At 47.7% G+C, this 25,577-nt stretch overlaps 1 protein-coding gene across 2 annotated transcripts in view; it reads left to right on the top strand.

The window, feature by feature from the left end:
- Positions 1-708: 708 nt before the first annotated feature.
- The window catches only part of LOC147616049 (small ribosomal subunit protein cS23z-like), a 34,471-nt gene continuing 9,602 nt past the window's right edge, over positions 709-25,577 (top strand). Inside the window, exon 1 of one of the 2 annotated variants that reach the window (XM_086778062.1) lies at positions 709-1,017. In XM_086778062.1, the coding sequence (XP_086634188.1) occupies positions 805-1,017 (213 nt within the window). In that variant the 5' untranslated portion in view covers positions 709-804. The remainder of the gene's footprint in view (positions 1,018-25,577) is intronic. The other variant, XM_086778063.1, reaches the window with a different exon arrangement.

The following is a 25,577-nucleotide window of genomic DNA, read 5'->3' on the forward strand; positions in this document are numbered from 1 at the left end:
ACTTAGGGGTTCAAGGACAATGGGGGGATTGGTTACTAGGAAGATGGGCAACCAATGTTGGACATGTTGATTTGATTTTTAATATAGTCAGATTCTGCTATTTGTGGGAGATTTGAAATTTCAGAAATTGTATTGTTTTTCAAAAAGCTTATGACACAGGAATTGGGTTGATGCATAAGTGTATATGCATGTGTTGGTCTATATGCTTGGTTAACAAGTTGAATGGGGTAGAGCTGGTTCAGATGATTCAGGTTCTGCAGTCAGCCATCACTTGATCCTTTTCCTTTGGGTGTGACTTGCATTCATACTGGGCTTTGCCTAACTGTGTGTGGTGTACTTGTTTTCAAGGCCTTGCAATGCTGAAGTTGGAAGCCAAACCAGTCAAATGTGGACCTAAAACTAAGAGATGGTACAAGTCAAATGTGGACCTAAAACTAAGAGATGGTACAAGAAGGTGAAGCAAACAAGTTACGCTTTTGTTGCCTTTATTGAGAACCTAGCTGGCACCAGACTAACGGTCAAAATTTGGTTCAAAAGAGGTGATGTGTTGGAGAAACATGCTCCTAGGGGATGCACCATTGAGGCTGTGGTGGAAGCCTGCATTCTATTTGGTTATCAGATTTCTTGGGAGAGAAATCATCCAGGCTGAAAGGATGTAATGCTTTTTGAATTATATATATATATATATTGGTCCAAAAAAAATAAATTTTTATCAGAGACTTTGTGTTGGCTGCTTATCCATCCTTAATGGAGGTTTGAACAGGCGGCATACGACGCACACGTCTCCATCTTTGTGAAGTGGCTATGGCGTCCTCTCTGGTGTGTCTGCCTGTGACGACCTTCTCGCAGTCCACCTCCCTTGTGTGTGTGCGGGAACCCTTCTCTCTTCAACATGAGGCAGGTTCTTTGAAGAGCAGAAGAAGCAGGTCCGCTACTGTACTAGCAGCAGCAGCTGATAATCTCGAAGGTTCCCTCGCAACCTCTCCTACCTCGGACTCTTTTCCTTCTCGTAAACGGGTAACCCACTAAGCCCTTACCTGGATCTTATTTTTTTTTTCCCAACAGAAAAATCCTTCTATCAGCCGTACGGCTGAATACAACACTGCTAAAAGAAAGTCCAAATATACATATGAGATAAGGAAGGGGGGACTCTTCCTCGGCTAGCCACTCTATGGGAGGGACGCTACAATTGGAGGTGGAGGAAAAAGCCACAGTGGGAGCCTTTGGTGCCAAGAACTCAAGGGTTGGGGGGTCCAGGCTTAGAAGAAGGCCTCACTTCGTTGTTGCACGCGCACCTGTCAACTCAAAACAAAATTGGAGGGTGTGTACGAGGTCCTCCCATATGGAATGGATGACCTCAGCTATGGGGTAATCAGGGTGTCAATGGTCTTGTTGCATCCGGCTCGCCAAATGTGCCTAGCTACTATGCTAGTGATGATCTCCCATTGCGAGCTAGTATGTGATTGTGGAGTTGTCACACAGAGATGTGCATGTGGATGAGACTCAATCCAAAGGCCTCGTCCATCATCCTTATAAAATAAGGCCGTGCCCTCTAAAATAAGGCCACATCCTCCTCGAGTCCTCTGTAACCCAAGCTACAACCCCTCATGTGATGGTGTGGGTGGTGCTCGAATTGAAGGTAAATAGGCGGAGGATGCAATGCCATACTTGCTTTGCCTTAGGGAAATTCCACAGGCAATGTCTTTGGCTCTCCTCAAGGTTGCTGCTATAGTGGCAACAACGTACTAGTCTGCTGGTGTTTGCTAACCACGTGCCCACAACCAAGCTTCGATGGGCTAAGAGCGAGAGAAAGAAGGATATCTTCTTGGGGCGGAAGCTGCTCTAGTGTCACGTGCATCCCGCACTTGGATGCTACATAGGGACAGGTGTAGGATCTGGGGTGGAAACTGATCCCATGTGAGCCCTAGTCCGGGACAAGTCCGCTAGGGTTCCACTCTAAGCGTTCAAGGTCAGGTGTACAAGTCGTGTACATGGTCTTAGTTAGGTGTGCATTGTCCCGCACATGAAGGAGTGCGAGTCCGTACCGTGAGTCTCCCTCTGGAATGATGTCAGGTGTCCTAAGTGTTTGGTTTGCAACCAGATTCCAAGCATATGTCTAGAAGCATGTAATTGTCTTGGCCGACAGCCCTTGTGTCCTTCCACAAGATATGTCTAGAAGCATGTAATTGTCTTGGCTGACAGCCCTTGTGTCCTTCCACAAGATACTCCACAGTATATGCTCCAAAAATCTAGTTTTGTTCTAATCTTTTCTTCTTTATCTTGTTGCCCTTTTAGGGTTTAGCCTCTGAGCTCCGCCGGTGCATGTCTTGCACATGACATCCCCTCTGCTAAACTTGATGACGGGATTCCAATCCGCTTCTTGGATGACTGTCATCATCCCATTCTATTCCCGGAGTCCCTCTGTCATCCTTCCTACTCTGGCAACCTTTTCACTGAATACTCAGCCCGATTTCCAAATCCACTCTAACTCTCAAGAAGATCTATGCATCTGTTCCATCCAGTCCCCATTCCGTTCCTGCCCCCTGCCCTGTCTTTGAAACCGTCCTGGTCTTCATTTCTGAGAAATGAGTCTGGCACTCTCACTCCACCCCTTGGAGGTGTCAGATTGGTGCATGCGGAAGCCACACTCATACACACGTAGAGGGAGAAATTGGCGCAGAGAGAGAGAGAGAAAAGTTGACGAACAGCTAACTTTAGCAATGAATAGTTGGTTTTTACAATGGGGGCATAGGGTTGTTTATATATCCCATAGGTAGAGATGGCCGACCCATTAATAATCAATAGGGGCTTATCCGACATGAGATACATTTCTTAACACCCTCTGTGTAGCTCATAGTGGGCATAAGTAGGAATACCAAGTCGATGAAGAAGCTACCATGGACACCCCAGCAGTGGCCAACCACTAGGTACACCTCGGATTTGCAACCACCAGCTTGTCACCACCAAAAATGCCATCTTGAGCACCAATTGCCTCAAAGAACATTGAACTGTAGACCACACTACGTCCAAGAATCCCCATTCATGAACAGTGAACACATCACGTCCAAAAAAAAACTCCACAAGATAATGAACTTTGGTACACACCCTGTCCATAATCCCGAAAACAACAATGAATGACTGCAGCATATCCATAGTGTTTTATACGCCATGTTGGTTCCTTGCCAGATGCCTAGTGCTTTGAATTCTGACACACGAATCCAAACACCTAGAAATTGAACTCCGACACACGGGTCCAAGTCATCAAAACGGGAGCACAGACTGCCCCTCTCTGCCACTCACATGCCTCTCTCTGGCTGAAGCACGTGGTAGCATCCATCCACCAAGCTAGAATGCTGGAGCATGTGCCAGTGTAGTCCTCGCCACACCGGCCGACGCCGTAGCATCTCTAGTAGAATCACTGTCACTATCATCCTTGTCAGCTTTGCCTTTGCCTTTGTCATTCGTCGAGCCTTGAGCTTTAGCTTTGGATTTGCAATCCCGAGCCAAATGCCCTCGCTTTCCGCACTTATAACAACGGCTCCTAGACTTCTTATTGGATTCCGATGCAGCATGTGCCGATTCTACATCCTTCGGAACTCGAATCTTGCCTTGGGAAATGAGCACTGCTTCCTCCTCAATGAGAAAAGAGCTGAGATCATCAAATTCCAGCTTTTCCTTCGTGACTTGTAAGCGTAATGCCCTTGAGACCATCTCGTACTCCTCAGGCAACTTCGTAAGAACCAAGGCAGCTAACTGGGTACTAGTTAATGCACTATTCATAGCCGATAACTGATCATGGATAACCTTTGCCTTCATTAGAAGTGACTGCATAGAGGTCCCGGTTTCAAACTTGATGGAAAACAACTGGCCGAGAAGGGTTACTGCTCGCATTGTTGAGTCTCGATCAAACATTCCTGCAAGCTTTGACCACATTTCCTTGGCAGTCTTTAAAGTCTGAATGGCAGGGGAAATTTCCTTGGTGAGAGATTCTGCAATCGCCGACATCGCCTTCGCATTGTGAGCATCCCAATCCACAAGAGATTTGAGAAACTCCTCCTCCTGAAGACGTGTGAACCGATTGCTATCCCTTCGGGGACGTTCCTCTGAGCCATCAACAATGTCCCATAAGCCTTTTCTGCTAAACCATAGCCTCATGATCAAATTCCAATGCGCATAGTTGTCGCCATTCAGTTTGTCGTCCTTGCTTGAACACGGGAGACCCATCTCATAAACTCCGTCCAAGATCTCGGTCGAACCAAACCTCCTCTCCGTAGCCGACACACTTCTCGTTCCTCCTCTTGTAACAGTCAAAATTTTTAACGCTGCACTTGATCGCTTGCTCCTACAAATTCCCTTTGTGCCTTGTTAAATAGAAGTGTGCCAGGCTGCAAGGCCGCATTGGACTAGCAGAGGCATGACAATGATCAACTGCACTTGTAGTGGGGGATTAGTGAGACACGTAGTGCTCCTCGCCCCTCGCCAGATATGCTCGCACGGCCGCTTTGCTCCTCAGACTCATCCGGACCAGCGAGTGCCCACCATAAGCACCCACGTGTCACCCGAAGCCAGGCTCAAGCCTCCACCACCAGACGCCGTCGACCACGCCGTCGCCAATGTGTTCACAGTGCTGCCCCAGCCCCTCCTCGCCTTGTCTGTAGCAAAGCTGAAGCACAGCACACACGAGCGGCTGTCTGCAAACAGCGAAGCAGAAGCACAGCCAGCAGCACACACCACCTTTCACGATCGCCGCCAATACAGCATGCAAGCCAACGCAGCTCTTGTTCTCAACTGCTCCTACCTGCGCTTGAGGATTATTGAGCCAGAAGCTCTGATACCATGTCAGATTGGTGCATGCGGAAGCCACACTCATACACACGTAGAGGGAGAAATTGGCGCAGAGAGAGAGAAAAGTTGACGAACAGCTAACTTTAGCAATGAATAGTTGGTTTTTACAATGGGGGCATAGGGTTGTTTATATATCCCATAGGTAGAGATGGCCGACCCATTAATAATCAATAGGGGCTTATCCGACGTGAGATACATTTCTTAACAGGAGGACCATCCTCCCTTGGAACCGTTGCTCGAAAACCTTTCCTTGGCTCACAGGACTGCCATCTCCTTGTGGAACACCACCAACCAACCTCCTGGGAGTTCTTCCTTGTCTTGTGTTCCTTGCCTTGGGCCTCGTACCTGTGCACTTTCCTGTACCTTGGACCTATACACCTTCATATGGGACTGAATCAGGGTTTAGCCTTGCTAAGCCTGATACTCTGATACCAATGTTACATGCGGAAGCTCTGAGATGCTTCTTTCAGTCCTAAATAATATCTAGAACATGTTGATGCAAAAACGTAAATAGAAGAGAGAGAGAGAGAGAGAGAGAGAGAGAGAGAGACCGATTTCGTCAAGTGGGAATAGACTCCGTTGGACACCCACACGCGTAATAGCACAACTTAAATATCACAATTTGAATGGACAACTTAATAACAACTGAAAACTGAAATGTTGATCAATGGACACCAGCACTAGGGCCGGAACGGGCCGATCCCCCCTCAATATATGATATATTATTGGGAGTATTTAAAAGATACAATGCTCCATGGGTTCAATGAACCAGATGATGTCCATGTACAACTGAGATCTATACAGTTACCAAACAAGAGACTCGAAGTAGACGTTTGAAGGAGAGCAATCCACTTTAGTAGTCTAGTCTCTACGGTCTTGTGCCTTCACTGGAATCCGCAGAGAGCGCCCCACTAGTGTTCCGGGACCACGCACAAACAAGCGCTCCTGTACTAACGCCTGGCTCTCCCGATCTTGGCACCCATGGACCGTGGTTCTCCAGAAGCTTGGACTACCCGGCACCGAACGGGTGTTAGCAGCAGAGAGTAACCTTTATAAGATTTACATCTAAGTCCTTTGCTTAAATCTCAATCCACTTACCTGTAGCTCGCTAGTGGAAGACAAATACCAGAGGCACCTAAGTGCAGCTGCTAGAGAAGGACACCAGGGGCGCAGTAGCCTGCTGGCAAGAGAGAAGAGTGCGCAACCGCCTGGAGATCTGAGCGCAATCGTCAGCAAGTGGAGAGGTGTCCGGCGCAGCCGTCTGCAGAGTGGAGTGGTTTATGGGCGCAGCCGCCTGCTGTCTGGGCGCATCCCAGTAGTACAGTCGACCAATCGTGCAGCGTTGGAGAGGACAGGCGGAGAGATGATGCGGATTCGCTTGTGCGCAGCTGAATATAAGCAAGAGGAGGTTCACTCCTAAGCGATAGAAGGGGGTGCATGATAAACAGACTAACAACTGGCCGGCCCCCCACAGCTGCATGGAGGCGGCCAGTTCCAAAGTCTCAAGGTGAGGGGTGGGTAGGTGGCCATGCACCCACCCCCACACATAAGATTAAGTGAGGGGTTTCCCTCCCCACCTTGACCCATACGTGGGTGCCCATAATGGGTGCCCACCCTACCAAGGACATCATGAAATATTTGGGGAGGGTGTCCACTCATTAATGAGTGTGAACCTGCAACATTATAAAAACAAAGGTTAAAAAAGAATGCTATAAAATAAACAAGTGCAATACACTTACCACGTGTTCACACGCAACAAAACTCGTCAGAAGACAGAGCAAACGTCACGACTCATTGGTAGGCGTCCCTGCTCAGTAAGTGGCACGTCAAACAGGCAAACACAAGAATACAAGTCATGCGAAAAACAGTTCCAAACATGCAAAACATGAATGCATGTGCAAACAGTAACATGGACATATCTCCTGTTCATGGAACAAGTACTAAACATTTATGTCGGGCACAATGATGGCACGACAGAAAACATAAATCCCGGTCTTCCTATGGAGTGACAGTCCCATAGGTAAGACACAGATCCAGGCATGAGCCTCCCTATGAAGTGACAATCCCATAGGCAAGACACGGCACAAATACTGGCTCTTCCATGGCGTGACAATCCCATGGATAGAACATTGTCCAGGTCATACACGGGTGGCACCAGTCTGGCTCTCGTCCATACGACACCATCCTGCTAACACACGGGTGGCACCAGTCTGGCTCCCGTCCATGTTATGCAAAAATACTGGCCCCTTCACATGAGACACCGGCCTGGCCTCAAGTGAACGAGACACAAATCTGGAGATGGACCAAATGGTCGGCCAATTGGTGACATCCCCCCGGGCTTCTAAAGAGTTGTCCTCAAGTGAAAAGCCTCAAGATATGCTTGCAACAGTTGTGGGTAATCAACAAAATAATCCTCGTTTACCCACTTTGCATCAATGGGCAAATAATTCTTGAACTTCACAAGGTATCTCCTGGATAGCTTTCCTGCAGGTAGCTTCCTCTCCTTGTGAAAGACAATCTGTTCTGGCTGGAGGATCTCCTCAAGCTCATCAATCTCTGGCGGATCTTCTGTGACAGGCTCGTCAGGATCTGGCCCAACATATTTCCGCAAAAGACACATGAAATGCATTGTGAATCTTCCAATGACTAGGTAAAGCAAGCCTGTAAGAGACTTCATTGATCTTTTGAATCACCTTGAAGGGTCCATAATAGTGAGGAGAAAGCTTAGGATATGATCCTTCTCGTCCTGGCCTCTTCCGAAGCCTAGCTTTCTCAAATTTCAGCAAAACCCAATCACCTTCTTTGACTTGCATGTCCCTTCTATGCTTGTTAGCAGCCATTTTATGCTTATCTTGTGACCTTGCAATGGCTGTGTGGACCTGAGCAAAGGCTACATCCAAGTCACGTACATACTCATCAGCTGCAAAAATCTCATCTACTCTGCCATAGATAATCTCAAACGGGGCCTTTCCCATGGAGGCATGAATCGTATTGTTGTAGGCAAACTCAACAAGTGGAAGATACTTCTCCCATGCAGTCTTTTGATGTGTCACATAACACTTCAACAAATCCAACACGGCTGAATTTGCAGCTTCACTTTGGCCATCCGTTTGGGGATGATAAGCTGGTGAAAACTCAAGTTTAGTGCCCATGTTATCAAATAAAGCCCTCCAAAAGAGGCTCGTAGTCCTGGGATCTCTATCCCCAACAATGGATTTAGGCATACCATGATGTTTGAAAATATTAGCAAGAAAAAGCTTTACCATATGATCAACTTTAATGGTTTTCTTGACGGGCAAGAAATGAGCTTGCTTGCTAAACCTGTCCACAATGGTCGAAATAGCATCATTCCCATGCTGGGATCTAAGCAAGTCCATAATAAAATCCATAGTAATACTTTCCCAAGGTTGCGACGAGGGAATAGGCAATGGCTGAAGCAAACCTGGAGGTTTTTGCTTGTCAAATTTCACCTTTTGGCAAGTAATACATGCACGTACATATGCCTCAATGTCTTTACGCATGCTTGGCCAAAAGAAATCTCTCTCAATCATGCGTGTAGTGGGCATGATATCTCTATGACCAGCTTAAGGTGGAGCGTGACATTCCTCCATAACCTTTGGACGCAAATCCTTCACCACACATAGGTAGTTATCCTTCATAAGATAACCCTCGTTGATAACATAAGAGGCATGTGAGTGACCAGCCATCAAATCAGTCCATATATGGCAAAAATCAGCATCCAAATGATACAAATCTCGCATAGCAGATAAGTCCCCATGAGAGGCCACTGAAACTGCAGCCACATAAGGCCTCCTGGATAATGCATCTGCTACCAAATTCTTCTTTATTGCTTTATTAATATGGATGTGATACAATAGGGATGGAATGTTCCTCTTTGCCAGCATGATCAACACTACCCTGCATATTGGGAACTGCATGCACATTAGGCTTAGACTGCTTGTCCTCTTGCCTCTTGCTTACGTTTGGGGCATTGCGGAAACATATGCTCTTTGCTTCCACATGTAAAACATTTCCCCTCTTTCGTATATTGCTCCCTTTGCTCAGGCGTCAAGCCAAACCTGTTCTTCTTGAGCACACTATCCATGAATGAGGTATTTTCATCTCTACCTCCCTTTTGGATCTCTCGGAAGCTCTTCTTAGGTGGCTGTCCACCTTTTTGCAGATTTGGGACAGCCTTATCTTTGCCCTTTGAACCCCCTTGATCTTGCTTAATTTTGAGCACCAACTGCTCCGTAGCAAGAGCAGAGGCTATAAGCTGTTGCAAAGTATGTTTTGCGTGCAATTCAATGCCCGAACGATAAGCTCGTTGCAATCCGGAGCGAAACTTCCTCTTTCTTTCATCCTCAGTGATTTGCATAAAAGGAGTTACCTCAAGCAACACTTTCCAAAACTTATTGACATACTGTTGCACACTTTCATTATCTCTTTGCTCAAGTCTATTCCACTTTTGGGTGAGAGTTTGCTCCGCATTAGGTGGCAAGAACTGAGCATAAAATCTGTTCTTAAACTCTTTCCAGGTGCAAATGGGGTCTTTGGGGATCTTTTCAGTGATCCACCAATGAGCAGCGGTCCCCTTCAAGAACATGCTAGCATGGCGTACTTTAGATTTCTCAGTGAAGTCCTCATCGCTAAAAGCAATGTCAAACTGTGCCACAAATGCTAACACTTTGGAAGCATCATGCTCTCCATGAAAAACATCAAACTTAACGGACTTGTCACCTGCTTTAAATTCCTTGAGCTTTCTGGCATGAGGCTCATGGTCCTCTCTTTTTCTTTTCCCCTTATCCAACGGGGTAGCCCTATCTGCATGGGCTCCATGGGCCATCATGGAAGTTTCATGAAGCACGGTGGCATGTGCTCCACGAACTTGAGAATCAGATGCCTAGAATACATGTGATCATCATGCCCTGTATGAGCACTAGCATACATATACCTGTCACCCTTTGTGCCTTGGGGAGAAGATGCATGACGAGAGGTGACTGTCACCTCTTCCCTTTGCATAAAAGACCTCAACCTTCGAGATGTGGGATCTCCATGTTTCAAGCGAGGTGGATTTCTGAATTTCAGCTCTCCATCTTGCCCCTCTTTGATGTCACCTTTGCGGAGGAGGTAGGAAAGTGCCAACTCCCTTGGCTTCTTGCCCACTTCTCGTGCCATGGACTCAAAAGTCATGTCTACCATTGCATCGGCTTTCCTGGCTTCAATGGCACTTTGCACATGGGGATCTTCATGCAGAAATTTTAGCTCTTGCTCTTGTGCCTGCGAAAGCTTTCTCATATGCTCTAATTCAACCCTCATTGCATCAGGCTCCTCTTCTTGCATAACTGTCTTTCCACGAGACGGTTGTCCCCTTGAATCACTATCATTTACCCTCTCAAGGGGCTTGTGCCTTCCCTGTAAAGCATCAGAACCACGCGAGGCACTAGATGGGCCCCTCGAATTAGGCACTTCCAAAGGGTTGCCTTGGCTGTCCATTGTGTTAAGTGTGCTAGAAGCGGGGTGTCCAATACACAGGTTCGTTTCCCCACTAAGAAGAGGGAAATAACCGTGCTCTGATACCAATGAAACCGATTCCGTCAAGTGGGAATAGACACCGTTGGACACCCACACGCGTAATAGCACAACTTAAATATCACAATTTGAATGGACAACTTAATAACAATTGAAAACTGAAATGAAATGAAATGTTGATCAAGGGACACCAGCATTGGGGCCGGAACGGGCCGACCCCCCCCTCAATATATGATATATTATTAGGAGTATTTAAAAGATACAATGCTCCATGGGTTCAATGAACCAGATGATGTCCATGTACAACTGAGATCTATACAGTTACCAAACAAGAGACTCGAAGTAGACGTTCGAAGGAGAGCAATCCACTTTAGTAGTCTAGTCTCTACGGTCCTAGCGCCTGGCTCTCCCGATCTCGGCACCCATGGACCGTGGTTCTCCAGAAGCTTGGACTACCCGGCACTGAACGGGTGTTAGCAGCAGAGAGTAACCCTTATCAGATTTACATCAAAGTCCTTTGCTTAAATCTCAATCCACTTACCTGTAGCTCGCTAGTGGAAGACAAATACTAGAGGCGCCTAAGTGCAGCTGCTAGAGAAGGACACCAAGGCGCAGCAGCCTGCTGGCAAGAGAGAAGAGTGCGCAGCCGCCTGGAGATCTGAGCGTAGCCGTCAGCAAGTGGAGAGGTGTCCGGCGCAGCCGTCTGCAGAGTGGAGTGGTTTATGGGCGCAGCCGCCTGCTGTCTGGGTGTAGCTGCCTGTAGAGTGGGCGCAGCCGCCTCCAAGGGAATAGGTATATGGGTGTAGCCCCCTGCTGTCTGGGCGCAGCCCAGCAGTACAGTCGACTAGTCGTGCAGTGTTGGAGAGGACAGGCGGAGAGATGATGCTGATTCGGCTGTGCGCAACTGAATATAAGCAAGAGGAGGCTCACTCCTAAGCGATGGAAGCGGGTGCATGATAAACAGCTGGTCGGCCCACCACAGTTGCATGGAGGCGGCCAGTTCCAAAGTCTCAAGGTGAGGGGTGGGTAGGTGGCCATGCACCCACCCCCACACATAAGATTTTGTCGTGGGTGCCCATAATGGGTGCCCACCCTACCAAGGACATCATGAAATATTTGGGGAGGGTGACTCCATTGTAGAGGCTTGAGTTCCTCTCCCCATCGTCGTGGGATCCACGGCCATCGTGGTGTCCTCCTTGTCGCTTCGACCGCCTCGTAGACGCTAAGCTTGTCAAGAAGTTCCCGTCTCTTCTCGGGCGTGACATTCGTGCAAAACCTCATGCCCACTCTCATGCAAGAGGTGGGCTCGCACTTTGTCGGCGCCACCCGTTCGCTGGTACGGGCAAAGCTTGCATACCCATGGCCGAGAACTGCCTCCATGAGCGGATGGGGTGTAGTTAACCTCCTCCCACCATGTCCATCCCGTTGTCCTTCTACGGGAAGCCCCGGCATGTGAGGAGGATGCCATGGTTGAAGATGGCTCGACTCTTGAGCCTTGAGGAATGAGAGAGAGAGAGAGAGAGAGAGAGAGAGAGAGAGAGAGGCCTAGAGCCTGGAAGTTGGAAGACTCAAGAGGCTTGAGGGAGAGAGAGAGAGAGAGAGAGTCTAGATAGTAGGGCGGCGGCCCGCGGGCCTTGTGAGAGAGGCTTGGAACTTGGAAGTTGGAAGCTAAAAGAAGCTTGAAAGCTTGAAAGTTGTGTGTGCTTGTAGCCTTGTAGAGGCTTGTTCTTATATAGATAGGCAAGAGAGAGAGAGGGCGAAGCCTCAAGGCTCAAGGGCCAAGACCAAGCCATAAATGGCCAAGCCAATAGCCATAAATGGCTAGAAACGGCGAACGCAACGGCAGAAAAACAGGCAGAAAATTACGCAATGGCTCCTTGCCGTCCCCCACCGGCGTCCCCGTTCCTGAAGACGTCCCCGTCCCGGTCCCATGTGAGTGACACTTCCTAGGGGACGTCCGTCTGTCCCCTGCCGTCCCCGTCGCCAGTCCTTCCCGTTTTGGGGTCCCTCCGTTCCAAGCACTCTTCCCCCCCGTCTCCTGTGACTATGCTTGCAACTCACACTACCCTCTCAAGTGTCCATGTTTCCTAATGTGATCTTGTAATCCGGTTCCTCCCTCGTGCTACTTGCTTCCATATTTAAGCATAAAAGCTCACCAATTGCAAGTAGAGTCGATGACAGCGGAAGTCTTTGCGATGGAAGTTCTTGGAGTGATGAGATCTTCGATTTGTCGCATTTCTTCGTGACAAAAGTCTTCAAGAGGATGAAGGGAACCTTGGGAAAGCGTCCTCTATGATTCAACTTGAGAAAGGAGGGCTGAAATTAGGGTTTTCAACAAAAAGACCAGAAATTACAGCAAGAAAGAGAGCTGTTTTGCTGAATGTCATTCATTGGGAGTGTGTAGGAGAGTGATTAGCACCCGGAAACACTCTTGGAAGCTTGAGAAGCACCTTAGCAAGCTTGGATATGGAGTTGGGAAGGAAAAAGTGCAGAAAAGTAGTTTCTTTGATTGCTAGGAGAGAGAAAAAGTTGGCGAAGGTTCTTCTCTCCACGCCCTTCCCTTACGTGGCCCCTTCTAGTAGAATTACATGGCAAGTACACGATTTTCTTCAAATGAATTTTTGGGCACCCACACATATTATTGCCCATGGCTAACAGCTTTAATGAATGTGAATACATAGCCTTATAAATACAAAGGTTAGTATTAGTTATAAATATAACCTTAGAAAGTGGGTTAAAAAGAATACTTACCACGTGTTCACATGCAATAAAACATGCCAAAAGACAAGGCAAACTTTACGGCTCACTGGCAGGCGTCCCCGCTAAGTAAGTGGCACATCATAGCAGGCAGATATACAAATACAAGTCATGCGAAAAGAGTTTTAGACATGCACAGATGAATGCACGTGCACATGTAATGGACAAAATCTCCCTTTCATGAAACTTGTACAAAACATTCTAGTCGGGCACAAAACTGGTGCGACAGAATGTGAAAACTCTGGCCTTCCTATAGGGTAACAGTTCCATAGGCAAGACGCGATACAAACATGGGTCCTTCCATGGAGTGACAGTCCCATGGACAAGAAACCGTCCTGGCCATACACGGGTGGCACGATACAGGCTCCCGTCTATATGGCATGATCCTGGTCACACACGGATGGCATGAAATTGGCTCCCGTCCATGTGACACAAAGTGACTGGCCCTTTCACATGAGACACCGGCCTGGCCTCATGTGAACATGGCACAAATCTGTCCGCTCTATGGAGTGATAGTCCCATAGAAATGGCACTAGAATTGGAGATGGACCAAATGGGCGGCTAAATGGTGACATGTTACCTTCTTCATTTGGAAAGGAGGTAACAAGCGTCCGTGAGTGAGTAGTGGTCTTTCTAGAAACCGCTTCACCTTCAGAAAAGGCCTATGCTCGCTGATTTTTGTTGGGTATTTGTGTCCTGAATGTTCACCATGTATACCTGTCAGTATGTGTGTAATCATCTATATGTGTTTGTATAGGTGTGCACACATATTTAGGTGTGAAACACCTCATATAAGTGTAAGTGTGCTTACATGTGTGAACACCCTCTTATCTGGAAAGATAAGTGTGTGCCATGTGTTATGTCCCCATATGTTAGTGATTTGTGTGAGTAAAAAGATAAGGATTGCAACCTATAAAAGCATGTACTTGATGTACTTTATATCACATCTAATCAAGCTATCATTGAGTTGTGCAATATTGTGTGCTTCCATCATCTCTCTCTTCTCTCTCTATCTCTCTACAGCAACACCTACAGGATGGAGTTCTATCCTCCATAGCCTAGCATCAACCACCATAGCCATGCTGCAGCAAATCCTCAATCTTTGACATGGTATCAGAGCAACCTTTGTTTTAGGGTTTCGTTTCTTTTTCCCTAAAGCTTCTGCCTGTTGACTGAAGCTGCTAGTACCACCTCCAGCAGCTCCTCTCCATCGCCCACCACCTGCTGTTCACCAGCTGTTTGCTGTCTCCAAATCCACGCAGTCGCCTTCGAACTCAGCCCCCGCCATGTCTTTGTTGCATTCTTATTTAATGTTCTTTTTTTGAAGCAGCCATGTCAACGTCGACTTGTGAGCTGACTGCCTGTGCCGCATGCGCTGCTGTCCCCAGCCCGCGGCCTACTCTTGCAAGCGCAAAAGCCTTGCTGTACTGATCCACAGCCCTAAGCATACTGAAGAACATTAATGCTAATTATCATATGATTAAGACAGAGGAGAGAGAGATTAGGTGTCAGGTTTTCTTTATTCATATGGTACAAAAAGGTAACTGATGCTTGTACATGAATCAGGACTTTGGTCAGCCCCAAGGGGTTGACCCCGTCCCTTCTACATATCTTCTACTCGATGCTAGATGGAATGATGATTGAATAACGACTTGTGTAATGCTGAAAATGATGCAATGCTTATATATTCTGCTGAGACTGCAGTCGGCCATATTCCTGCTGTCGGCCACTTTTGTCGGACAAACAATATCATAAAGGCTGCGTTTATACTTTTTGCCCTGTCCACACCTGTCGGCTGGCCCCTTAGCTGACTGCTGTATGGAACCCTTGCTGCCAGCCGACAGGCCCCATATCCTCCTTAAGTGGCTGCTGATGATGTCAATGCTATTTTGCTGATGCTGATGATCATGTTGATGATGTATTGCTAATGCTACTGAAGATGATGATGCGTCTTTTGATATTAATACTTCTGCTACTTATGCTACTTATGCTGACACCATATGCTGTCCTAACGGCTACACTAATCATGGATTAAGTTTGTTCCTGCATAGAGTTAGCCATGGCACGGGCGTGTACGTGACACTCCCTTCTGCTAAACTTGATGACGGGGTAGACACTCTTGTCATCCTTCCTCCCTGGACTTGACTTTGAATAGCTACTGCTTTCTGACTTTGACTTCTATTGACTTTGAAGATGTTTTTGGACTGAACACCTTCAGTCCTGAGCTCTACCTCCAATTATTTGATGAAGAACTGAGCATTTGTTCATTGCTGTCCCCATGCTTGCTTTCCCTTAACCTTGAAACAGTGTTGGGACACCTGCCGAAACTGATCATGCATGTTGCTAGGCCTTTGCAACTGATTTGAGAGCTTAATGAGGTACTGGGTCTCTGTACCTACCCTCAGGAACTGCTTCCTCTAGCTTCACCTCTTGCAGACCACTCCATCTACTACCCTGCTGCATCCTTTCTGCTAGAACTGTGCACCTTCCTTGGGACATAGCTTAGTGGCTGAGTCTGAATGCCCTAATACCAATGTTGCATGCGCGGGAGCCTTGTTGTACTGATCCACAGCACCAAGCATACTTAAGAACATTAATGGTAATTATCATATGATTAAGACAGAGAGGAGAGAGATGAAGAGAGAGATTAGGTGTCCACTTGATGCTAGATGTAATGATGACTGAATAATGACTTGTGTAATGCTGAAAATGATGGCAATGCGTATATATTCTGCTGAGGCTATAGCATGGATCTGCTTGCAATCGGCGAGATCCTTGTTGTCGGCCACTTCTTCTGTTGGACAAACAATATCATAAAGGCTGCGTTTATACTTTCTGTTGGTGATGGTTATGCTGCTGATGATGATCATGCTGATGATGTGCTGCTAATGCTACTGAAGTTGATGATGCTTCTTCTAATATTAATACTTCTACTACTGATGCTCTAACACTATATGCTGTCCTAACTGCTACACTAATCAGGGATTAAGTCTGTTCTTGCACAGGGTTAGCCATGGCACGGGCGTGCATGTGACACCTACGCACTAGCATCTCCCCCGTTTGCAGCCACCATGCGCCAATTGTAGCCCTTGCTTGTGCCCACTTGCTGGCCTCTGGTCGCCCTGCTGATCATACCAGTCACCTCAGGCCATGTGGCCCCACCTAAGTGCCCACCTCCCTTGTGTCAGCTCCATCCAACAAATGCGTCATTTTTGCCTAGCTTGCAACTGAGCTTCTCCTTTGACGTGTGTGCACCACTCAAAGCTCAACAGAGGAGACGGTATTTTTTTTATTTAAAAAAAGGGCCTTTTTTATTATATACTGAAAAATCATCTAGTTGAACCTTCTCCACTCTATTTATACCGCGGCATCAACATCATTTGTAAACCGGCAATTTTAGGGTTTTCAAAATTTGGGCCTTTTTCAGATCAAGGTGATAATCCTCTAATTAAACTCTCCTTCTTTCAATTTATTTCGGGCCATTCATAGCAAGTTAAAGCCCATGTACACATAAAATTGGGGGTATTTCGAATAAAGTAGCTCCCCTCCCGTGCAGGTTGTTGCTTCTTTTTCAATTTTACTGGGCAAGCTTCTGTTTATTCTGGTCTTCACCCTAAGGAGGACTCCATGGTAGCTCTCCGTCATCCCCGACGAACGAAGCCGTTGATGCTTGCATTTCCTTCTCCGAAGCGGATCTACAGGTTCTTGCCACGACTGTTGCCTCACTTGAGGCCTCCACCCTGGTTTGCAAAATTGTTGGTAGCCACCTTGCGCACGGACAACTCAGGGATCTCTTTCAGGTCAGCCTCATCGGCGAACCTACAAAGATCACTGATATTCACCCTCTGGGGTGCGGATACTACCAGGTGGAGTTCGACTCGCCATCGGCGTTAGACCGAGTCATGTAGTTGAGTCCCCTTGCACTGCGTATGGCGTAGGCCTTCTTTGCATGGTGGAAACATGGCTTCGATCCTGCGTCTGACCCATTGCCTAGCGTTTTGGGCTTCCCAGTGACAGTTTACTTCTTAGGCCTTAGGAAGGAGTACCTTTCTCTTCTCCCGGTGATTGGTGGTGCCATTGGGAGAGTGATGGAGTCCCCCTCCCCCTCCTCCCAAATCGTTGCCTCGGCCCTTGCGAGGGTAGCTAGGATTCCATCCCTTCGCATCTGTGGGGCCTCATTGTATTTCTATTCCTAGCCTCCGTGGGGACCCCATACAACAGCGCGTGGAGTATTTGGCCTCACAGGCCAATGCTTCATTTGCAGACAGATGGGTCACCTAGTTAGAGCTTGCCCTCGGCGGCAGTTGAGGAGACCGCCTCCAGTGGTTCCTCCCCTTGGTTCTCGTATTGACCCTCACCAGGGGGTAGAGAGAGGAGTAGGCTCTCAGGGAGCAGAGTACCAAGCCCAGACTCCGGGTGACCTAGCGGACAGTTGGACCGCGCCCGGCTGCCAGATGACCACCAGAGCCGAGCGCCACCGTCAAGCGTGCCAGGCTGGTAGATCTCAGAGGATTCGGTTCTGTAAGAGAACCGTTACGAGCATTTATCCCAGCACTTTCCCGTTGGTGATGCGCCCTCTCCAGTCCCAGAGCGGGCCCCTCCGGCGCGGCTGATCCCTCGTTGAGATTCCACCCCCCCGACCCTCAATGTTCTGAGAGGCCGGCCGGCCTCTCGGCCCCCCCGGTGGCCCCCTCCCCCCCCAGCTTTCCTCTCCGATGGATCCCCCTCAGCAGCACCCCTCCTCGGCCTCTCCGCCCCTCTGCCCTCTCTCGCCGCCGCCTCCCCCACCTCCTCCCCTAGTCTTGTCACCGATACCGGCCGCAGCGCACTCCACCCCTCCTTTATGATCCGAGCCCCCCCTCCCTCCCCCATCTGCCTCTCCGGTACAGTTTGTGGACTACTGTTTGTTGTCGACGGGAGGGACTTACATTTTTGAGGAGATAGTAGCTCCTGTTCGGGTATGTGTGGTTTCCACTCAAGGCCCTCTATGCCAGATAATGGCGCAATGATCTTTGCCCTTCAGTGCAGCCCCCGGGACACAGTGGGATCCTGAGTTAGTGGCAGCTGCCATTCAGGGTTAGGCAGTTCAGCTCTCCCACGATCTCCGCATCATTGACATCCTCAGCCATTTTTGGCCTCTAGCTAGGATGGAGCTTGGAGGCTCAGCCCATCAAGGCCAGGATGGAGAGATGGTAGTCTCCAGTCTGGAGGTGTTGCTCTTTGTTTTCATGTATACCTCTATTGTGGTACCTATTCCCCCCTCTTACAGATACCTTTACTGTGATTGATGGAGTCCGGAGCATGCATATGCGTGTGCTCGTACAACATAGTTGTCTGCGGGACACATACTGCAGCATAGCCACGTAAAGTATGGGACGGTTCGAAACGAGCAGTGCGAAATTGATGTGAAACATTTTACACGCCGGCGGACGTTTCGGTCCAGCGAAATGAACTAAATGTTGTACCGCCGTACCGTTTCGTACGGGATGTCAGCGAAACAACGGACCTGAAAAAAATTGCCCGTTTTTGACCGCTTTTTTTGGCCCATTTTTTATCGTTTTTTGCGTCCGTTTTTTCGCGTGTCTCCCGTTTGTTGTAGCTGTTTTTTCGTGTGTGTCACATGTGCCATGGGCCACATGGCCTTGGCCTTTGCATCCCTTTAGGCCCTAGGCTTTCACCTCCATGCTAGAGCCTTGGCCCTTGTATAAGAGCTCTCAAGGTCTCTCTCTCTCTCATCATTCAAGGCTCAAGCTCAAGCTCTTAAGCTCTCTCAAGCTCTCTCTCTCTCTTAGAGACGTTAATATATCATTTCATTTCATTTCATTTCATTTCATCTCTCTCTCTCTCTCTCTCAAGGCTCAAGCCTCAACTTTCAAGGCTCAAGCTCAACTGACAAGAGTCAAGGCTCAAGCTCTCTCTCTCTCTCTCTCTCTCTCTCTCTCTCCCGAGTCCCGCCCTCTAGGGCCTACTACCTACTAGTACCTAGAGGCTAGGCTCTAGCCTCTCCCTCTAGGCTCTATCTCTCTCTCTCTCTCAAGCTCTCTCTCTCTCTCTCTCTCTCTTTAGACTTTGCCACTTTGGCAATGAGGTCTGGAGGAAAGGAAAAGCATGAGGCTGTTGCCTTATACACCACAACCGGTGAGAAACCTACCGGTGATTTGGGGTCATGGAAGTGGACGTGTAACTTTTGTGGGAAGGGTTACACAAGTAGCGTCACAAGGCTCCTTGCACATGTGTCCAAGCTTGGTGGGGAATTGGTGCCGTTTAAGGAGATTCCCCAAGAAATTGTGGATGGTATAGTGAAGAAGTACTCGCTGATCCGCAACCAAGGCAAAGGTGGACGTGGGGGAGCTTCGATGTCCGGTACCTCTGCATCTGTGACTCCTTCGCCCATCCCATCCGGCTCCGGCTCTAGCTCTGCCTTAGGCGGTTCCAACTTCCAATCAAAGAGGCCAAGGGAGGAGAGCTCTCCGGTTTTGAGGCAAACTGCCATCGGTGCAAACATTAGGCGAAGATGAAAGCCGCGAATGAGGAGATTGCACGCACGGTGATAGATTGCAATCTCTTCTTCAATGTGCTCAAGGTTCCACAATGGCACAAAATGGTGAAGGCCATTGCGGAGGTGGGGCCATCCCATGGTGAATGGCGTGGTATCACCTACCATGAGATGCGCACCATTGCGCTTGATGATGGTGAATGGCATGGTATCACCTACCACGCGGTTTGCCTACATGTGGCTTCTCTTGGAGCGGCTATACAACGTGCAACCGAAGCTCCACATGACCGTGGTCTCTCGGGATTTCGTCGCATGGCTAAGGGAGGAGTTGGTGACTAGTGCGGACGAGGCCCGAGCCTTTCAACGGCTATGCATGAGAGAGTCCTTTTGGGGTGAGGTGCGTGCCATTGTCATTGCAGTGACTCCCTTGTATAGGGTTTTGCGCATGGTCGGAGGGCTCCACATTGGGGCTACTCACCCACTTCATGCGAGAGGCTCTAGCGGAGATTCGTGCGACCACCGTGCTTGATGAGGAGGACCCCGACACTCCTATGGAGGGGATTCGTTAAACCCATGTCCCATGTTTTTAAATCTCTTTCCGTTCCTTACAGACTTAACCTTAAAGTGAAATTTTTGCATTCTAGGGATCCCATCGAGCCTCCACTCACTTCACGACACGATTCGATTGTGGCGCTTGTGGAGAGGAGGTGGCGATGGATGCATAGACCTATCCATGGTCTTGCGGCCTTGTTGCATCCCACTTACAAAGTACCAAGGCTCTTCGCCGATGAGGAGCTACTTCGCCGATGAGGAGCTACTTTCTGATGAGGAGCTACTTTCCGATCGGGATGTGTACTTGCCAAGGATACTTCCCATCCACGAGCAAAGAGACTTCCTCCAAGAGCTCATTCGGTATAATGATCAGAGGGGAGCTGCTTTCACGAACCCACTTTGCTCGAGTAGGGAGTCAATGGTCCGGTCACTTTTTTGGTGGGAGTCATTTGGTTATCAAATGGCTCACGTACAAAAAGTGGCTTTGACAGTCTTGTCACAGGTGACTATTGAATATATGGTGTATACTCTAGTCTCTAGAGTCATAACTACTAACTAGTTCTTACATTCTAATTTCTAACTCTTATTTTTCATAGGATTGCTCTTTGGGGGCATGTGAGAGGAACGAGAGTTCCTACTCACTCATACACACAGATATGAAACCGTCTCAGCACCATGCAGTTAGAGTGGTTTGTATATTGCCGTGCTAACATGCGCATGGTGGAGAAGATGCATGACATGGAGATCTCCAAACAGGTAGAGATATCCAGAGTTCAAAGTTCAACTCATTAATAATGATTTGTAAATGCATGACTACAGTCTAATAATTTATAAATGTTTGAACTTTGCTTTTAGGTGAATGTCAATGAGTTCAAGTTGATAGTGGACACGCTTAAGAGTGTCCACAAGGAGCGAGATTCAGATGAGGAGGCCATATATGCCGATCTCTATAGGGAGCTAGAGAAGATTGACCGTCGAGTTTCTCGTACTCGTAGAGGTTGCGTAGCTAGAGGTGGCACACAGGTAGGAGGTTGCGGATGCACTGTTCGGCGCCCTACTTCGATCCTGGTGGCTACATATGTGAGGCGTGGCTCCTGCGACTTCGAGGAGCACTTTAGCAGTTGTTGAAGAAGAGGATGCTCCCAGCGTAGGCATCAGAGAGCCCGAGTACGATGACGAGGGCAATGTCCTTATCGAGGGCAGTTTTGGGTTGGCCTCTGATGATGGAAGCATGACTTTTTTGTATTTCCTATTGTAGGCCGTGGGCCACGACTCTTATTTATGGCATGTTCAGTGTTCATTGTTCTTGACTCTTGAGTTTTTGTAAGTTTATGTCATATGACAAATTACAACTTCTCTAGACTTTGCATCTCTAAATGTGTACAAATATCTTTTTTTCAAGTGTTTTTTAAAGTGGATCGTACCTCAATCGAACTTATTTTTCAAAATTCAAAAGTCCCGTACCGGTATCGTTTTTCGTACCTTCGTTTCGTACCTAACAACTATGTCTTAGGCCAAGATGGAGCTGTTTCAATCCCCCCCCCCCCAGGTGAGAGTGTCACAAACCCCTATATTCTAGGGACATGCGGATGCGTGTCAGGCCTAGAAACATGCGGATGCATGTATGTATTATACCTGGGCATGTGTATGGATCATATGAGTGGATGCATATGAGTCCAAGGACATGGCAGGACATTTGTGGACTTTCGGGCGGTGCCCGTGTGGATTCCGGTCATGCACACATGGTGTGTTATGATGGCAGGCGGAATATTTTCAAGTACAAGAATGATGATAGGTGGTTCTCCAAGTTTACATGTGCACAATGCATAAATGATGCATGCCATAACTTTATTTTACTTTGTGTGACATTGTCTTGCTGCCTGGACAATGCTTGTTATTTTGGCTTGTGAAGTCCGAGGGACCGGGGACGCCCGGGCACCTTGTGGACACGTGTGTGCACTCCTGTTTGGGCCTAAAACTGTGGGCTTATGGGTTTTGCAGGTGGTAAGTGCATCCACACTCAATTTACAGCTTACTTCATTTACTACTAAGGTTTATTGGTTTGTAGGTCCACACTCGTTAATAAGTGGCCGGACAACTTATAATGCGTTCGCATTTGGTTGGACCAAAATTAATGAAGTCCGGACAGCTTATGACCATTTCCCATTTGGTTGGACCTAAACTTATACAAACAGGACAAATGGAGCACTATGGGCTGGACACCTACCTGGACACCTTATGGGGACACATGTCAGCCAGTATGTGTACCCACCAAGCCCCTTAGGTGGCACTGGAAAAAGGCGCCTCCCTCAAGAGGCCTTTTGGGCTGTTTTATTCATTATTCAACACATTGGAGAGCTGGTTGGAGCTTTGGGAGTTGCTACAGGGCTGGTTGCTTGCTTCCCGGACTCACACAAGCTTGGATAACGATCCCCACACTCTTCTAAAGGGCTGGTTGGTAAATTTCAGACCTGCAATTTCTGGTTATTGCGAGTTTTGGGCTGGTTACAGGTGTCCAAAGTCAACTTGGACAGTACAGGACAGCTCTAGGGACCTCCACAGGGCTGTAGGACCCCTTACAGGTGGATTTCTCGCGATAGAAAGTTGCTGTTTTGGACTGGTTATTGCACAAAACAGGCCGGACAGCAATGGAATATGTGAGCATGGATGTGTCTCAAGGATTCCTGGTATAACAGGTGCTTAGGGCAAGCATTGGGGACACTTGCTCGTCGCGAAGAACACAGGTTTCTGGATCAGTTTCTCGCGTGGAAACAGGGCCTAAAGATCCATTTACATCTTGTGCAGGGCGGAGTACCTGTGAGGATTGTGATACTCTTGTGCAGGGCGGATGTACCTGTGAAGAGGCTTGTGCAGGGCGAATGTACCTGTGTGTAGGGCGGATGTACCTACAGATTCTCTTGTTTGAAATGTATTCATTCATGATGTATTTGGAAGAATCAGGTGCAGGCTGGTGGTGAATCCCTAGGCACCAGTAATCTTGTACTTTGCAGACTCTTTTGGTAATATAACCTAAAGGGGGGGGGGGGGTGTCAGCCTATCATCGGCCCCTTTATGTGGTGTACTGTCATTTTCAGCTTTGTGGTTGTAATGCTCAAGTGTTAAGTGCTCAGAATCTTGTTCACATTTATACGATTCCAATACACGCGTCCGCCTCCCGTTACATTGGTATCAGAGCTCAGTTTTTCTCCTCATTGGAAAACGGTCTGAGGCTTGGAATCATAAGTGGTGACCTGATTTGAGTGTCATGGACAGCCACATTTTTGACAGTGTGGAGAACACACAGGACCGTGAATTTCATGGTACAAGGGATGCAAGAGATGCTGCAGGCAATGATGTCTATGGAGATGCAGGTACTCATGACACTATGCATTCTGATTTGGAATCTTTGAGGCGTCAAGTGCGACGCTACAGGGCTGAAACCGAAGAGCTTAGGTCATTGAAAAATGACCCGGATGTACAAAGGGTGTTGGCTGCGAAGGCAAAGGCTTCGGTCCATGAAGTCACTTTTGAAGCAATTGCAAAGGAAATGGATGTTGAGAAACCCCGAGAGCTTGCACTTGCATACCTAATGGTTAAGGGTGATGTATACACCGAAGCTGATGGTAGTTTGGCTTTCAAGAAGCCACCTCTCATGGCTGCCCGTGGTGATGCACATGATGCACAACAAGCAGAAAGAGCACAGCAAGTGCCAAATGCTGAAAGGACAAGAGTCCCTGGTGCTAGGCTTGATGCAGGTCAAGAGAAGAGTAAGGATGAGGGATCCTCTACTCATTCCCGCTTTGCTCCAAGAAGACATATCTGTTCTCGTGTTGAGCTTTCCACTCATTTGGAGAGTGTGGCTCAAGAGAGAACGAAGAGGGATCGTGAATCTTCATCGCGGCATCATCATCATGCAGATGAACAGGATGTACATAGGGATGCATATAGAAGGAAGAAGCCTCGAGAGTTCAAGTCCGGTGACAAGGATGTAAAGTTTGAAAACTTTCAGGGACGGATGGACTCTACCAAAGCACTTGCTTTCATTAGACAGTTTGAGATAGCTTTTTGCAATGAAGACTTTTCGGAAAAGTCTATGCTCAGGCATGTGGGAATGCATCTCAAGGATACGGCAAGTGATTGGTGGCTTGCAAAAATACTTGATGGAAGTGCTGCCCCAACTCGGTCTTCTTTCAAAATTCAGTTTTATGATCAATTCTTACCACCAAACTTTGCAAAGGATGTACGCAAGGAGTGGGATTGGCTGTCCAAGATGAGGGAGAGTCCGTTGCTTCATACATAGCAAAGTTTTGGAAAGTCCTTCTCAAGGTTACTCCCTTCATGAATATTGGAGAGGACGAGAAGAAGAGAAAGTTTGAATCGGGGCTCCATCACATCATTCAACAAAGCTTGGGAGTGTACCCAAATAAGACCATACAAGAGCTTATACACTCAGCCATGATTGCGGAGAACTTGCACATAAAAGCACCCACAAATAAGCCATTTGCAGGTCAAAACAAGAGCAAATTCAGGGCTGGTTATGACCAGAAAAAGAGTGGACAGCCACCTAAGAATGCTCCCAAAGATGGCCGAGATGCAAAGGATGACTCCGAAAAGAAGCCGGGGGGTAAACGCCACAATTTTGGGCTCTCAAAACAGCAATTGGAAGAGTACAGGAAGGCTGGAAAATGCTTCAAGTGTGGCAGTAAAGATCATATATATTCTAAATGCCCACAAAATCCTAAGAATGCTGAGCCTAATGTGGAAAAGCCTCTTGTGAATGTTGTACCCGATGTGTAGGGTAATACAGGGCATGAGCCCAAGAGTAGAGTCATATGCAAGGCTTGGGGCAAATTGAAGGATCAGCCCGCTTTGTTTCTTTTTGATGATGCTTCCACAAATAACTTTATATCCGTACAGATGGCTGCCGCCATAGGTCTCAATGTGGAAGACATGGGAATGCAAATGAATGCAGATGCCGCCTTTGAGGGCAAACAGGTTGATGTAACTCCGGTCATTGGTAAGCTCCGTGTACAAATACAGGACTACCTCGACCATGAGAGCTTTCTAGCGGCTCCTCTTACAGGTTGTGATGTTTTGTTGGGGATGCCCTGGCATCACCGTTTAGAGCCTATTAAGGCTTACAAAGAGAAGAAAATCAGCTTTGTACATAGAGGTCGTCAGCACTCTATAGATGCTGGTACTACTGGAAGTACCATACCTCTTGTAAGCCATGTACAAATTAATAAGGCAATAAAGAAATCAGCTTGTTCTTACTTGGTTTTTGTACGTGATACCATTGAACATTCTAGTGTTGATGTTAGTACATTAGATCAAGACAAGCTTAACTTTTTGAATGAGTTCAAAGATTGTTTTGCGAATGCTTTGCCAGCAAGGT

Source organism: Cibotium barometz, chromosome 39 (assembly GCF_041138505.1).
Source record: "Cibotium barometz isolate CiBa-2024 chromosome 39, ASM4113850v1, whole genome shotgun sequence".
Taxonomy (NCBI): domain Eukaryota; kingdom Viridiplantae; phylum Streptophyta; class Polypodiopsida; order Cyatheales; family Cibotiaceae; genus Cibotium; species Cibotium barometz.